General features: G+C 43.4%; 1 protein-coding gene across 1 annotated transcript in view; it reads right to left on the reverse strand.

The window, feature by feature from the left end:
• The window catches only part of LOC120059130 (forkhead box protein J3-like), a 135,110-nt gene continuing 117,591 nt past the window's right edge, over nucleotides 1-17,519 (reverse strand). Inside the window, exons 6-12 of the mRNA XM_039007963.1 lie at nucleotides 13,121-13,249; nucleotides 9,321-9,486; nucleotides 6,245-6,727; nucleotides 5,781-5,882; nucleotides 4,910-5,104; nucleotides 4,104-4,202; nucleotides 1-3,872 (exon numbers count right to left, since the gene is read on the reverse strand). Coding sequence (XP_038863891.1) covers nucleotides 3,760-3,872; nucleotides 4,104-4,202; nucleotides 4,910-5,104; nucleotides 5,781-5,882; nucleotides 6,245-6,727; nucleotides 9,321-9,486; nucleotides 13,121-13,249 — 1,287 coding nt within the window. The 3' untranslated portion in view covers nucleotides 1-3,759. The remainder of the gene's footprint in view (nucleotides 3,873-4,103; nucleotides 4,203-4,909; nucleotides 5,105-5,780; nucleotides 5,883-6,244; nucleotides 6,728-9,320; nucleotides 9,487-13,120; nucleotides 13,250-17,519) is intronic.

Raw genomic sequence — 17,519 nt, forward strand, 5'->3', positions numbered from 1 at the left:
TTCCACAGTGAAGTTAACATTTTATTTGTTTAAGTGCCATTCATGCATATTGGGGATGGGGGTGGTATCGACAACTCTAATAACAAGTTATTTTACAGCACTAAACCAATACAAAGAGTAGCTGTATCACCTCATTGGACAGCAAAAGTAATAAACCGTGCAATAACCAAGAGGACAAAAAGGAGAAAAAGAAAACAAATACAAGAAATGACAAAGACAAACTGAAAAACTGAAAAACATAACAAAATATATATTATCAACATTGAAACACTGAATGTAGAACCATAGTACAGGTAAAAGGTAGTGTCACAAAAAGCCAACACATTTTCATCACATATATACAATATAGATATATACACATACGGTCTCACCCTCTGATTGGACAATAACAAAATACTCTATTCTTTTCCCTCTTTCATGAGTAAGACCAACCCCTTGCCTTGATGTCCCGCCCGCAAGAGGAAAAAGGGATGATTGAAAAGACATTTATTTACAAGAAGCACAACAACACACCAGCACTGAATAAAATAGGCCTCAATCAGCAGTACTTCTTGGCAGTTTTCTCCGTAATGTAACAAGCGAACAAGGCTTATTTTCTTTTTTCATATCATAGTAATCTCTCTGGCAGGTACATCTCCAGCAGTATTTAAAAAATTGAATTGTCTTTTTAAACAAAATGTACTCACTCGCACACAGACACACAAGCACACACAGTTAAGAGGGTGATCCAGTCATTGTCTTTCCCTTCCTCTTTACCTCTGATCACATCCATGAGCTCTTTCCAGCCCATCCCATCTCCTGAGCTGTGGGGGTGGATTTACTACATACCCTACGGCTGTCTGAGAGTTTTTCATTAGTGCCCTCATCATTACCAGTGATGAAATGCAACATACAAAACCATGGGCTGCCAAGACTTCCCTATCACTTTTATATCCACATTCTCACCGTGTCCCTCTAAACACCCATTCCTTAGGTCAGTCCCAGAGTCTGTAGCACCCACGCTGACTTCAACTAGCAATCAAATGGTCAATTCAAAATCGCTACACTGATCTCTTCTCCATAAAGTAGTCCTCCTTCACTAATGAAGGGCTCAATGGTGGACAATCTTAAGTGATCTTGGCTTTTTAACTGAATGAGCAATCAGACTGTGCTTTAAATGGCTGACTGACTGACTGACTAACTGACTGACTGATTTTGGCCATTAAACAAAGCCTAAACACTCAATGGGTATCCACAGGCAAGACAATCAGCCACACACAACGCTTTCAAATACAATGAACATTTGGGAATCTAACCGAAAATCCGGTACAGGTAAAAGTAGCAGAAGTAAGAAAAGGAAAAAGATGGAGGAAAAGAAAGAAAAAAACATTTAAGATCAAAACAATGGGCAGTATTAACGAACTGGCTGCTAAAAGATCTGTGAAACCTTGCAGATGTGCCTGGCAGTATAGCTAGCTGTGAGAAGAGCTAGCACTAGCTTCAGCCAAGCTTCCCTTCTTGTCTTCTGCCTCCTGTTTCAAAAGGACAATGGCGGTTCAGTATCTACACATGTACACTGTCACGAGACATTTTGGTGTCTGGCCCACTGGTGTTTATGTGATATTACAAAACAATGTCATGATTTTTGTTTGTTTAAAAAAACTAAACATTTTCAGAAATGGAGTAAAACAAAATCCAGCCACAGATTTAGTTTATCTAAGGGGCCAATAGTGGAGGAACAAATTAAAAAGGGAAGATGAACTGTGCTCTACCCAGACAAAGCTCCCATATAGGTTCAACGCAGCACCATGATGAGGGTTCAGGGCCAGTCTGATTAAGGCGCCAAAGAGGGACAGAGAGGACAGGAGTGTTTCCAGAACCTCAAGTCTCTCATCCTCCATCTCCACCTGGCTGTTGACCAGATAGAGCTCATTTCTCAACATAAGAAACCCTGCCTGCAAAACGCACATCTGCCTTGAACCCTTGCTTTCATCTCTTTTTTCTGCATCTGTTTTGTGCTCGTTGATAGCATATGCAGATGATTGTAATTTTAGGGCAACACACACACACCTCGTTCCCTTTTTATATCGTATTTCAGCATATTTTCTGCCTTACAGTGTAAGTCTGACGGTCACAACCAAGAAGATATTTGGGAGATCAATTCTGATGACTTCAGACGTATAGCATCTGAATGAAGAACATTCCTATTGCTTGTAGTAATTGATTTAAATCAGTACATTTCCTGCATCAGAAGATAACAGGAAAATATCCTACAGTTCATTGTGCTGCATTTACACTGAGTTTAATATAATGAATAGACACCTACAGGCGTATACTTGTACTCATTCATTTTGTGTATTAACTACAAACTATTCCCTTAATACACTAGTACAGGGAAATTATAATCAATCTCATTGATTGCGGGACCAGTGGAAGGATGTAGTGATTGAGAATGAGACTACTTTCAGTCTAATTATTATTTTGACAAAGGAAAAAAAAGCCAGACAAAGGTGGGGAAAAAAAGGTGATGAGGTCTGGAATTCATCTACCAGTTTCAGTCTTGTTGGAGTATTGGAGATAAAGGTATGACATTGTTGACAGAATAGACACAAAACCACAACAAATACTGCCTGTAATGTTTCTGAATGTACACAATTAGGTTTATTTTTATGGGCCAGATGTGTTGGTTAAAAGGACAATGCTCTATGATAAAGCATTTGTGTTCTTTATGTGAAGCCTAGTTCAATGCAAAACACCCTGTTCAAAACATAACCTCAGTTATTGTAAACCTTCCTACCAATAGACCCACTATTGGGGAGCCTAACCTTCCTACTACTAAACCCACTATTGGGGAGCCTAACCTTCCTACCACTAAACCCACTATTGGGGAGCCTAACCTTCCTACCACTAAACCCACTATTGGGGAGCCTAACTTTCCTACCACTAAACCCACTATTGAGGAGCCTAACCATCCTACCAATAAACCCACTATTGGGGAGCCTAACCATCCTACCAATAAACCCACTATTGAGGATCCTAACCTTCCTACCACTAAACCCACTATTGGGGAGCCTAACCTTCCTACCAATAAACCCACTATTGGGGAGCCTAACCTTCCTACCAATAAACCCACTATTGGGGAGCCTAACCTTCCTACCAATAAACCCACTATTGGGGAGCCTAACCTTCCTACCAATAAACCCACTATAGGGGATCCATCGTCCACCCAAAGCTGACCAACAAGCACCACAGGCGGCCTGCGTTTTCCATAAAATAATAAAAACGAATAAAGAGAGACAAACTCATCCAAGAGGCAGCTGAGGCCTGAAGTCAACACGAGAAGGATAACAAGCGGAACAAGTCGCTCAAATCACAACAGTTACGGAGGGAGCTGGGGGAACTTTGGAAAGCTGCTGTCTGGGAGGGGGATGGGAGAGGGCTGGCTGAGGAACGAGGACTGGAGGATTTGTTTCGACATGAACGTGTGCTACTTGCCTGGTCAAGACAAGCATATAAGCCACCACTTAAACATGTCCTAGTAAATATGATTGTCTTCAAAGTAACCTTTATTTTGTATGTTTCATTTTGTTTGTAAAAATGGCAGCACTCTGAAGTCTCTCCCTCTATCCTCCCAAAACGACACCTGCTCTTCTGTTCTGTATCCCACCAGCAACAGTCATTCTCCTCGCTAGAGCGTACAGCTCAGCCTGGCTTCTTCCTCCTACTTCCACCTGCTCTGCACCACCTGACCGTTCCTCGTTAGGGGCAGAACATCTAACATTAGACAATGGAGTCCCAGTCAAAGTCATCCTGGATGTCATCAGCTGGCATGCGGTGCATCTGGAAGTTTCTGGGAGAGATCATGTGCTGCTGGTTCATCTGCGCATGGTGTCCTAAGAGAAGAGAGCAGGGGAGTTGGGCATAGTACATACACACAAAGACACACATGCACTGTGCAAGCTTCATTGGTTAAATGTGTAGTTGAACGGGAAATGGACTAGTCAAGGTGTTGTTGTGCTTGTAGAATGTGGAAAGATAGGTTTGAAGAATACTCGGAGTGACCATCCCCTTAACTGAGACCTAGTTTAGTGAGTAGTTGTATAGGGGCTGCCGCTGTTCTGTACCTGTCATTGTGGGACCTGCGCTGCTCATTGGGGGCATGTGGGGGTATCCTGGGGGGCCCATCATAGACATGCTCTGTCTTGAGTCCATGTAGAGATTTCCTGTGGAGAGAAAGACAAACTCAAATATCGCAATCCCAAAAGAATATATGCGCTAGCTAAAACAAGCCACCTGGTCCGCAGCATTATTGCAATATACACTGAGTGGACAAAACATTAAGAACACCTGCTCTTTCCACGACAGACTGACCAGGTGAATCCAGGGGAAAGCTATCCCTTATTGATGTCACCAGTTAAATCCACTTCAATCAGTGTAGATGAAGGGGAGGAGACAGGTTAAAGAAGGATGTTTAGACCTTGAGACATGTGTATGCGTGTAATTCAGAGGGTGAATGGGCAAGACAAAAATATTTAAGTGCCTTTGAATGGGGTATGGTAGTAGGTCCAGTTTGTGTCAAGAACTGCAAAACTTCTGGATTTTTCACTCAACAGTTTCCTGTGTATCATGGTCCATCACCTAAAGGACAACCAGCCAACTTGACAACTGTGGGAGGCATTGGAGTCAACATGGGCCAGCATCCCTGTGGAACGCATTCAACACATTGTAGTCCATGCCCCAACAAATTGCAAATTGAGGCTGTTGAAGGCAAAAGGGAGTGCAACTCAATATTAGGAAGGTGTTCCTAATGTTTTGTACAATCAGTGTACATTTACATAAAGGAAAATGCCACCAATGTCCAGTGATCTGGAGTGGTAAATGCAATAATAATGTTAGTTGGGATGCAGGTTAGAGATGATGAGTCACCCACCTGTGGCCATGTGCTGGCTGGGCTTGTTGGGGTGCATGGAACCATGGCATACGGGTACGGGCTGCACTGCCCCCTGTGGCTGAATGACGCCGGTGCGGGCGAAGAACTGGTTGATAGATGAGCAGAGATCTGCGATCTGTGTGGGCTCCAGGGCCCAGTTGTTCTGCTCTGCTAGTCTCATGCTCTCCTTCAGTCCTGCACAGGGTCAAACATACATATCATCAACCAAGAAAAACAACAGCGATGTACAGCCGCCGCCTCAGCAGCTCACCAGTCCAACCCATTCAGTAGTACTAGCTGCTAACCACTGCAGAGAAATGTCTCAACGACAAGTTAGTCATAAAAATCACCGGTCAAATCATCCACACCCCATAAATGTGAAAAGTGGGTGTAGATACTTTTATCTATGTAAAAAAAAAAATGCTTTAATTACATAACTAAACTTTATCGGTGATAATTAAAACCGCCTACCTTGCAATTGTATACTGTAATTGGATCAACTCTGACCTGCTGAGCTACACTGTTTGGTAATTAAACTTGAAGGCAGTGTTCTTTAATTGTAGAGCTCCTTCAAATTCAACTGTTGATTGGCAACACGTCAGCACACCAACAAAAAGAGAGAACTCCAACGTGTCTAATGGTGCTCATCATGGGCAATCAGCCATGAAATCATTAGGATAAAATGACTCTGGTAAACACAATAAACAGCTTTTAAAATGTCAGTGAAAAGAATACAGGTAGACAGTAAGAAAAATATATTAAACGCAGGCCTAACATATTGAAAAATGAGCAGCCTGTATAGTTATCCTATTTGAGGCTGAAATTGGCTGTGTCAATGCAACTGCATTTACATAATCCTTCATGGCCACACCTTGAAAAGGTGAGAGGTCGACATCAGCCCAGTTATAACTGCTGGCAATACGGCAGCTCTCTTTCAGTGCGTCCAGATTTGGGTACCAGTCAGAGGGCAGACCTGTAAACACAGACGGAGCACAGACTGGTTTTTAGAGGCTGGAGGAGTCCATTCGTTTCTACATTTCCTGCAACGGTACTCTACTTTGGCCACTGGTAGGAGCCAGTTCCCTCTGAAAAGGTTGCTGTGCTCCAGAGGTACTGTCTGCTGTATGGATGCAACATTTGCTTTGTTCTCATTACAGCAAACAGCATAAATCAGATGGTGATTTACTGTCCGTTGTCCTAAAGCAGGTCTTGGTATTTATACAGAACAAATGTCCAGCTGTGTCTAGGAGGGTTATCTCTGAGTGTATCTGAATGTGTGTGTTTGTTTGTGTGTGTGTGAGAGACATAGGTGTGGAAGAAAGAGGCAGGTCTTACCCGTGTTGCAGGCCATCTGTTGCTGGGCAGGATGGGGCTGGTGAGCCAGAGTCTGATGCTGCTGCTGGGAGGGGTGCTGGCTGTGCTGCTGGGAGTGTTGGGAGGGGTGCTGGGTGTGCTGTGCGTGTTGGGAGGGGTGCGGCGTGTGCTGCTGCTGGGCGTGCTGCGATGGGTGCGGACCATGCTGGGAGTGTGCAGGGTGATGGGGGTGCTGGTGCTGGGTGTGTTGGGCGTGTTGGTTGTGCTGGCCATGTTGGTTGTGTGGGCCGTGCTGGGAGATGTGCTGTGTGTGTGGCGAGCCATGGCCCGGGTGGGCGTTCTGGCCAGGGAGCTGGGGAGGGTGGGACAGAGGCACCTGGCCACCGCTGCTGGAGTGGTTGTTTGTCAGGGTGTTCTGGGTGCTAATGGTGCCACTGGGTGAGTGCTGATAGGAGCAGGAGGTGTGGGTCTGTTGGGACGATTCCGTTGGCATGCCCATCAAACCTGGAAGTCCATATACACACACACAAAACACAGTCATTATTATTGCTCTCTGCTTAGAGAATTGAATCACTATTTGATATAAACATACAATGTAAAATAAAGTGATGTTACATTGAAACTAAACAGCTGCCATTTTGAACGAGCTGTCTCAGCAGCACTAGAGTCTGAGCCTTTCTTCTGCATCCTGTGTTTCTTTTCACATTTGTCATTGTGCAGCAGCACTGTTTTCTAAACAAGCACGACTGGAGCACGAACATCTGCACACCCAACAGCAATCGTGTAGGGGAGTGGTTCTTAAGAGGCCTGTCCATTTACATGTTAGTCATTTAGAGGTGTCTTTGCCACTGCCTCAGAACACTTACTGAAGAGGTGACAAAGGTGGATCTCTTATCGGCACGACTTACGGCAGCAATTAGTTAGTGCCTTGCTCAAAGGCACATCGGCATATTTTTTACCTAGTCGGCTTGGGGTTTTGAACCAGCTACACTTCGATTACTGGCCCAACGCTCTTAACCACTAGGCTAACCGCTAGGCTACCAGCTTTGCCACAGTTAACCTATTTCACTGGAGTGCTTTTAGAGTTGACTCCAGCCCCTCGCCACTGCCCCATAACACTTACTGCAGCGGTGACAAAGGTGGATCTCTTGTCGGCACAGAAAGCCCATTGTCCAACCAGGGAAATACAGAAAGCAATTAGCGCGCAGCCCCAGAATAATAATGCGAGCTCATTACCTATTATCAAAGCCGGTGAATTAGCTCACTGTCTACAGCACCATGGTGTGAAATCCTCTCGCTCGCTTATTTACACTTTTTAATTGCAAGGGCTTGTCTGACTAAGAGATTTCACTTTTATGCACATAAAAAGGGAACAACTTTAAACTAATGAAACTTAGATGATAGATTAAAGGAGAGGAACACTGAAAACATTAGCATGAAATGCATTAGATTTGTGAAAGTAGGCTATACAAGGAAAAGCATTGTCTGCTTTTGCCCATAACCCACTTGTCAAGTGCTTTTTGTTCATCAGTCAATCAGATTACAAACAAAAAGCATTACGTTCTAAAGGGCTGCCATGTTTTGGAGAGCCACACTTGATCTGACTCTGTGCAATAGGCCTTTATCATTATGAACTCCATCATTATGGCAAAAGCAGGTTTGATGCTGCAATCATATGAAGTGTGTGATATATATCATCCTAAAGATATACTAGATTACAGGCAGAGTAAGGATTAACATGTTTCATCCCATATAATGAATAAAGTCCACTGCATCATTCTGCTATGAACTTGCCGACTCTGTTTTATGCTTAGCATTGGGAATGAGGCCAGAGGCTTTAGCACGTGGCTTTAGCACACAGTAGACCATGAAAACACCCATAGATTTGCACTACGGTTACTGTCTATTAAATAACTCATTGAAATCACTAGACCTAATTCCCACCAATTCCACTCTCCTTCGACCAAGCGTCAATTCCACTCTCCTTTGACCAGCTGTTAGATGTATAACACCCATAGAATAATCCTGGCATCTTCTGCATGAGTTTACTAACACTACCCGGTAGGGCTGGGCGATATGACCATATATATCTTGTGACGATAGAAAAACGTCTATCGTTTAAATCGTTGTCGCAAATCACACTCTTTACGGCAATATTTTTAGTCAATTGGACGACGCTTTGCGTTCTTCCACACGAGTCGCGTGGAAGGAAATTTGCAACACAAACAAACATGGAGGAGAGTGAACATGACACAGAGCTCATACCTAAAAGACGGGCTTCTTCGGTCGCATGGACGTGGTTCGGGTATGAAAAGTCTGACACGGACCAGAAAACCGTCCTCTGCAAAACATGCCACAGGCCGGTCCCGACAACAGGCTCAAACACCACTAACCTCTTTTACCACCTACACAAGAATCATGTGAAACAGTACGGAGAGAGTCTACGGATGAGACCCAAAAAAGTAGTCGAGTGCTCAAAACAAACCCCCGACTTAGACGTTGCAAGAGGCGTTTGCCCGCGGCACACCATATGGCAAAGAATCACGAAGATGGAAGGAGATAACAGCTGCCGTTACAACTTACGTCTGCAAAGACATGGCCTCAATTTACACGGTCGAGAAACGGGGGTTTCGTGAGTTGTTCTAACACTCAACTCAAGGTACCAAATGCAAATTGATATGTGACACGTATTAAAACCAAAATAGGCAAGCCTTCAAAAATTAATAAATAAATATATATTTTAGGCCTATGTTTATTTTGTTTGCAATTTACCTCTTTAGATTTTATACATTAATATTTTATATTTTGTTACATGCTTAATTGAACATTTGCACAAGTAAAAAAAATCGAAATAAAAGGAGAAATAATAAAATATGAGTAAGTACCTTTTATTTGTTGAGTTTAATTCTAAATGTATTAAGAAATAGGCCTTTACATGTGGTCATTTTATATCAACCATATACAAAATAGGTGCTATATCATGATTTGTATCATTATCAGGATATGAACTGACCTATATCAGGATATCAGATTTTGGCCATATCGCCCAGCCCTACTACCCGGGAAGGGTCATCCTGCCCTCTAGACAAGCACTCACCCTGTTGGCTGAAGGACTGCCCAAAGACAGACTTGTAAAGGCTGCGGAAAGAGGCACTGAGATCTTCAAAGTCGGAGAAGAGGAGCTGCTTGTCCCTCTCTGGCATGTTGTACTGGGGCTGCTGGAGGCTCATCGACTGAGACACTGGCTCTGGGTGGTTAGTCACCTGGGGATGGAGGAGGAGCGAGAGGAGAGGAGTAGAAATAGAGGAGAGATAATTAGAGATTTTGGAGCAGTGAATTACATCTACTCAACACCCAACACTGACGGCTGTGTTCTGTCATGCAGTACAACCTAGCGGTACACACCTCCGTCTAACATACTAACTACAATACAAACCTATTACCACAGCCAAACACAGACTACAACTTTCACTTTAACTGGTGAAGAGCACCGACTACACCATCGAACACTGACGCTTGACTGGGAAACATACGTCTCAGAGACATCAATGGATATCTGCACATGGATCTGCTGGAGAACAAGAGAGCCACAAACATTTCATGCAAAACATTTTTCTACACTGAACAAAAATAAACAACATGTAAAGGTTTGGTCCAATGTTGCAAGAGCTAAAATAAAAGATGCCAGAAATGTTCCATCTGCACAAAAAGCTAATTTCTCTCAAATTTTGTGCACAAATTTGTTAATATTCCCGTTAGTGAACATTTCTCCTTTGTCAAAATAATCTATCCACCTGACAGGTATGGCATATCAAGAAGCTGATTAAACAGCATGATCATTACACAGGTGGCACTTTGTGCTGGGGACAATAAAATGTCACTAAAATGTGCAGTTTTGTCACAACACAATGCCACAGACGTCTCAAGTTTTGAAGCAGCGTGCAATTGGGATGCTGACTGCAGGAATGTCCACCAGAGCTGTTGCCAGAGAATTAAATGTTAATTTCTCTACCATAAGCCACCTCCAATGTAGCTAAATTTTTTGGGGGCAGTATGTAAAACCAGCCTCACAACCGCAGACCATGTGTAACTACGCCAGCCCAGGATCTCCACTTCCAGCTTCTTCACCTGCAGGATCGTCTGACACCAGCCACCCGGACAGCTGATGAAACTGAGGAGTATTTCTGTCTGTAATAAAACCCTTCTGCCCTCCGAGGCCCATCCATGGCTGCGCTCCTTCCCAGTCATTTGACTGATTTGTATAAAGAACTGTAACTCAGTAAAATCATTGAAATTGTTGCATAATGCGTTTATATTTTTGTTCAGTACATTTTTGGTGCAACAGATCAAGGCTTATATTTTAGTCCTGTCCACTAACCTAATTAAACTGCCAAGAACCCATAATGAACATGTATAAGCAGCTAAAAATCTGGTGTAAAGTGGTCACTCCTCAAACTAAACATCAACTACATGCCTTTGACTGTCTTGATCGCTGTTTGCATCCTTCTCAAAAAGTATTAAAAGAGAAACCAAAATCAACACAAAGCCAATACAATAGATGACCTGCAAAATGTATTTAAAACAAAAACACAAAAGCCTTGAACAAATAAGCAATCATTTTACCCATGTACAGTAGTGTGAGGGTCAATTTTATCCAATGGTGTATAAGAGTGCAGGCAATGTTGCCCTCTAAAAGACGGTCTAATAAGGTTAATGATGAGAAAAACACTAATATGGAGCAATCACTATTCTATAACTGTGGAGGTACCTTACATTTACATGAAGTAGACTAGATGTTTAAGAACAGTATATATCCTTTAATCGCAGCATCACAGAGGTAGCTTTCAAGCCATACCAGGTTTAACATGTGAAGGACACTAATAATGGAGCTATCACTTAAAGTAGCCCTGCTGTTAGAGTACACATTCTTTAACACAGTAAAGGGCTTCGCAGACATACTGGTGGGCTACAGTATAGATTGCCTTGCTAAAGAATCCAGTCTGAGTCTGCCTGGCTGAAGTGAGGCAGTAGGAAACAGTCTGCTCTCAGCAGCAGCACTGGAGGGACATCCATCAGTCTGAACGGATCGATGCAGAGAGCCTGGAGCAATAGCACCCTGGGAAGCAGGAGGACCCCACCAAAGAAGGGGGCATCTCTGGTGGGAAGGCATCACAGGCAACAGCTCTCTTTGTCTGCTCTCCAAGAGTGTGTACAGCTCTCACTTTCCCTCAACCCCGCCCTGATATTCTGCGCTAGAGCACCAACCCCCCGACCTCTTTAGTCTCTCACTGTCTATAGCTCTTCTGAAGGGAAACTCCTGGGTCTCTCGGATCATATGAGATATACAGTAACTAACTGGTCTGGGGCTCTGCCCTCAGATTGGAGCTGATACACTGTGTTTAAGTTCCAGGGTTACAGCTATCTACTGTGATAAGAGATTGGCATGCACTGCCTAAATTCCTGTATGTCTAACTGTGATACAGTGACAGTTATTTGTGGTGCTTGTTTGGTTTTAGCTGATGTATAGCTGGGGTACTGTGGTTAGAGATTGACATGCATGTTCTAAAATCGGTGGTTTTCAACTGGTTTTGCCTTAGGACCGAAATTGAACCAGGTTGTCTGTCTCAATCCAATATCCGCATTGCGAATTTTGTTGCCAAAATGCAATCTGGAAAACTTTAAAAAATTATATATTGCTAGTAAATGTACTAATTAAATGACAATGGAACAACAGTCCCACCTTTTTAATTATATTTCACCGATATTCTTGATGAAGAATGTTAAGCATGAAATACACAGAATCTCACTGCCAATAGACTGCCGATAGGTACTTGCTAGAACAAAAGCGGTACCTGCTGCAGGCCGACCCAGTAGTAACGTTCGTGATCGCTGATTGGCTCAAAGTCAAGTTGTTGGCCATTGACAAGGATTGCGATTCTACAAGTATAATCAGCAGGTTCGTCACTTTTGTTCTAGCAAGTACCTATCGGCAGTCTATCGGCAGTGAGATTCTGGGAGCAAAGAAAAAAAAGGAAAAAAGACGAGGGCATTTTCTCTGTACATCCACGAATCAACCAGTCACACTTCATATGTAATGTTGGCTATGGGATGGTAGCAAGCTAAGTTCACAGACAATGCACACAACACTACATACTATCTAACCACTGTAGCTAGTATTGACATAATTGAATCACAATGGATTAGCTAATTTCCATGAAACAGCTGCCTGTGTTAGCTGCTGAGTTAGTGCAGTGTCCTTAGCTAGGTAGCTATGTTGTGCTAGTTAGCGAATATGCTAACTTGAGCTATCTAGCTAAACATTTGGCGATGGCCTGGCACTGACAGTATTAGACAAGTATCAACAGATCGCTTGAAATCTAGACCATAAGCAATACGCGTGTATATGCATTGCCAAACAACACTATTGATACCTTATGGTTTGGAGTATTTTAACTTTGCTGTGTGAACACAGGCAAACATTTGACAATCCTACCAGTGTGTCTGAGCTTTCAAGCTTACTGGTTTGAGACAATAAAATCAACCAAATCCGTTAAATAGCGCTGCTAATAAATCTATATTGAAAATTATATGATTGAACTATTTTACTTCAGAATGTTAAATTATTTTAAAATATAGGTTCATTATCACTTCTACACACGTTATACCTGGTTTTAGTCGTTTAAGTTCAGAATGGAGTATGTTTAATAAAAATTAATTCTATATTTTTTTTACACAGACAATCACATCCCATTCAAAACCTCCCGCAACCAACCAGCTGAGAATCACAGTTCTAAATGTTTTCTAACTGGGATCCTGTAGTTGTTTGTGTTGCTTGGTGTTAGCAGTGTGTATAGCTGTAACACTGTGGTTAGAGGAGGTTGCAGTGTGAGCTCTTACCGGTGTGTAGCTGTGCACGCTGCCCACACTGTTTAAATTGACGGAGGCCAGACTCTGGTCAGACAGGCTGTTGTTAAGGCTGCTTCTTGGGCTGTCACTCCCATCCTGGTCTGGGTTGTATAATGCCACCTGAAATAAGAAGAGGCTGTGTTAGCTTTTCTTGCATACCGCACATCACACAACCTAGAAATACACCAACAGGGTTTGACGAATAACTGCATGCCATATACAATCATTATCATTCTGATGGTGAGTCACCATTTGCCCAAATAATGGGCGGGGATGGGTTTTGTTCCGTAACAAACTGAATTTGGTTTGTGTGCGTGTGGCTGTGTGTGTAGGAATTCGATACCTGTGTGTGCATGCAAAGCATTTGTGTACTGGATGTTATCAGAGTGCTTTTTTTGGACTGAGAGGGTGGCTGGCCAGGAACATATTTTCTGAAGCTCCACAGCTATCCGAGCCACAGGGTCTCCTTCTGAATAAGTGTCCAGGTAAAGGCTCTTCTCTCTGGGTAGGTAAGGGAGAGCGTCTTTTTTTTTTACTAAAGGTCACACTACTGGCCGTGTCAGACCCATCTGCTCACAGAGCGCAAATCGGTTTGGGACAACAAAGGTCTTCAATTCAACCGAGACCCTGACCTTTCAATACAGCAACGCAAGCAACCAGAGCACTGCAACGTGCCCATCTTCATTATTATCATCTGAAAAGGCTTTGCTAAAGAAAAAAAATGGTGTATTGTGGTGTCACACAACAGATTGCTATTAAGTAGCACTAGTGGTAGAAACAATCTGGCGATGAATATAATGAGATCCGGAGAGAATAGACGTGCATTCATTTTTTTCCATTTTGTGAAACTGAAAGGATGTGTGGAATGGCAGCTATGCGAGCGATGCTACTGGCTGGTGTGTGTGACAGGGCAGGTATTGGCAGCAGCACTAACATCCTGGATGGGGCTGGTGATGTGTGCTCAGTCTTGCCCAGTGTCCAGTCAGGGCTCTCTGCTTATCAGGCTGAGTGGCTGTGGCCCTGCCTGCACCCTCTCTCTCAGTGTAACACACAGCAGCAGCAGGACATGAAGGCTGCTCTGCTTTCTGAGGCCAGAGAGAAGTCTAGGCCTGACTCACCTCCAGATCTGAGCTCAAATAGTACTTGTGCTTGATTGAGCTTGCCTGGCACAATGGAACCAATGGAATAATCACAAAAGTGAAAACCCGGCAAATCTGTCAAACCAGGCAAGCTTAATCATCCGCTCAGTGTTGGAAAGAAAACACACCATTTGAACCCAGATCTGGCTGCTGCCCTCTGTAACTGTTATATAGGCAGTCTGAGTACAGCCACGCTGACTAGTTCTGAGCAATTAACCATTTTTTTTTTTTTGGGGGGGGGGGGGGGGGGGGGTTATTAAACAACTAATTGACAAACGTCAGTTCAATTACTTGAATTCCATAGTAGCTAATTACCACGTTTCTGCGCTGAAATAGGTAGACTATTTGCCTAATGAAAACTACAACTCCCTTCAGCTCAGCGTCCCACAGTTCGTTATTTTTCTCTAGAGAGAAACCAAATCATTCACAAGATACATTTTGTCAACTCTCTGGGACGCTGGGCTGAAGGGAGTTGTATATTTCATTAGGCAAATATATGACCTAGTTCAGCGCAGAAACGTGGTAATTAACTACAATGAACAGAATCCATCGTGCCTGTCCTTCCCGGCTAGGACAGAGACGGCTAGCCTACACAGACCACATGAGAATGTACACAACACAATAATGAGAGGGATAGAGACAGTTCTTGAGGTATCTCTACCCGATTGATAGTTGGAGTAGTTGCTCATAAGCGGTCTTGTAAGTATGCCATATATAATTTGAAGAACTAGTCAAATGATTGTCAGACAGCTATGTAGCATCCATAAGCAGCTACTAGCTAGCAAGCTAGTCTAGCTAAATAGGATGACTCAAAGACAGTACAGTATGGGGAGCACAGAGAACGTTAGATGTTTTGTCTGGCTGGCTGGCTGCCTGCTACTGCCTGAGAAGAGATGATGGCTTTAAAGAATGAAAAATAATAACACCATCAAATAAAAACCAAGTAATACACACAACTGAAATATTATTTCATAGTAATGTCCTCTTTTTCTATTGATGTCTACCCAATGTGGAACTGACAAAGACAAGAGTGTTTTCAATGTTTTGGCAATTCAATGTTCACTATTTTGGGCTTTGGAATTTCCACTAAAATAATTTGTCATTGTTTCATAATGCATTTAATGTTGAAAAAGATAATCAAAACTGAAATCCGTGATAATTTTTTTATAACCAAACTTGTCCTCAAAAGCACTAATCCTGACACACAGCACTCTCCCTCAGTAGTGTGTCATTGTGGGCTCTCACTCAGCCAGAGAATGACACAAAAATGTAGTGCTTTAATAACAGTCAGAGGAGAGAGTATTGGATCCAGTGTTGTAGTGAATGTGTGGTGGGGGAAGGGGATGAAAGAGAAGCTAATTAGTCGACTCTTGCCTTCCACCACTCAGTGTGGGCTTGGCTCCAGTGTTCATTAGCGTGAAGGAGGAAATCAATGAGCAGCTAAGACTGAGGGCTTAGGCACGTCTCAAAATCAGCACTACAATGCTAATCAAACAGTGCGCTGCAGAAATACAAATGTTACATGTAATGAAGTCATAAGTGGGTTTTAGCCTTAAACCACCAATCTATTTTTACTCCCCTGATCCAGTGTGATGATTTCCAGACCTCACTGCTCTGTGGTTTACACAGACCCCAGAGTCAAGACGCCCACTCGAGCACGCCACACAGTCACAGACCAAAACCCAGTCATCATGTCTCTCACACACACGCAAAGTCATCCAGTCCCACAAAGACAAGCATGCTCACACAGGCAGGAGCTCCTGCCACAGTAAATCCTGATGCGTGTTTGGTGCTAGCAACTAGCAGGAGTTAGTGTGTGTTCTATTCTTAGCAGTAAATTAAGTAAAAAGCCAGGTGTGTCTTTTACGTAAGACTATAATCTGGAGCATGAGACATGGATTATGAAATCAAAGCGAGATTCACCCAGATGTCTTTAACAATGCCTGCCAGTGTTCAGCAGAATCCCTGCTCACAGGATTTAAGAGGGAGAAAGAGAAGCAAAGCACAGGGCCAGACTTTTCCTCAGTAAACACACACTTCTTCCTACAATCCCCCTTCCTTTATCACGCTCTAGTGCCAGACTTCTGTCTCATTCACAACCATTGCAAACAGCTACCTCAGAATAGACCAGAGAAAAATGTTTTAAAACATGTGTGTGTGTGTGTAAGAGAGAGAGAATGAAAGGCAGGGGGGAGACTTGAGGCACGTCTAACAGACAATGTTGGGATTCTCACTGGTTCTGTAGTCCTGACACGGCCTCCCATTGGCCTCTCAGAGAAGGCAGGAACATGAGATAGAGGGAAAACAGAGAGCGAGAAAGAGGGAATTCCTGTGGTTTGGCACAGTGCACCAAAAGAGGTGTGGCCAGTTGTATGTTTACAGTGTAACACAGTGAGAAACAAGCCCTCTCAGGAGTAGGGCTCAGATCTGCTGCTGCTTCTCCACTTTATCATAGCAACAGTTACAATCAGGAGAACAAAAGACACTCATAACATCACACACACAAACACAGCCCCGCTGTAACCTTGCCTGAAGCAGGGATGTTCAGAATTTTGAGGGTTTTGTTTCCCATGATTCTTATGTGTGAAATCAAACTGTTGTTATCTATGAAGGATGTCCGTGTTAAATGACCAACTGAGGTTTGAAACCTCAATTTTCCCAGCAAATCGATGGCAAGTGATTATTTGTTGAGATGAGAGCAGTGTGTGTGTTTACAGGGGCTTAGCCTAGCCCGTCTCACACGCCAAAGACAGTCCTCCTACCGAAAGGGCAGAGACACACCACTCCCCCTTACTGCACACACACGCAGTCAGACACACGGTTCTATCCTCGTGAGGCCCTAAAATGTATTTCCTTTCAAAATCCTATTTTCCCTAAGCCCAAAACCTAAACCCCAAAATAGCCTTTGTTCTCGTCGGGATGTGGGAAACGTCCCAACGAGGGAGAATTTTCCTCGTTTTACTATCCTTGTGGGGACTTCAGATCCCCACGAGGGTAGAAGAGCAAGACCACACACACCCTCCTCTTCTCACAAATCCCACCCTCAAGTACTCTACCCCAAAGCACCCCCCCCCCCCCCCCCCCCCGTTTATATAAAACCCAGTATTTTTTTTATGCTCGCTGCAGTAAATGAATGAGCAACTCTTGTAGGTTACTCCAGAAAGCTGCCCCCACTGGGCCCAGAGGAGAGGGCTTAAGGTTAAAAAGCCTATTTCAATTTCAGAGTGAACAGCGTATTCAACGCCAATAGC

The sequence above is a fragment of the Salvelinus namaycush genome, chromosome 2 (genome assembly GCF_016432855.1).
Source record: "Salvelinus namaycush isolate Seneca chromosome 2, SaNama_1.0, whole genome shotgun sequence".
NCBI classification, from domain to species: Eukaryota; Metazoa; Chordata; class Actinopteri; order Salmoniformes; family Salmonidae; genus Salvelinus; species Salvelinus namaycush.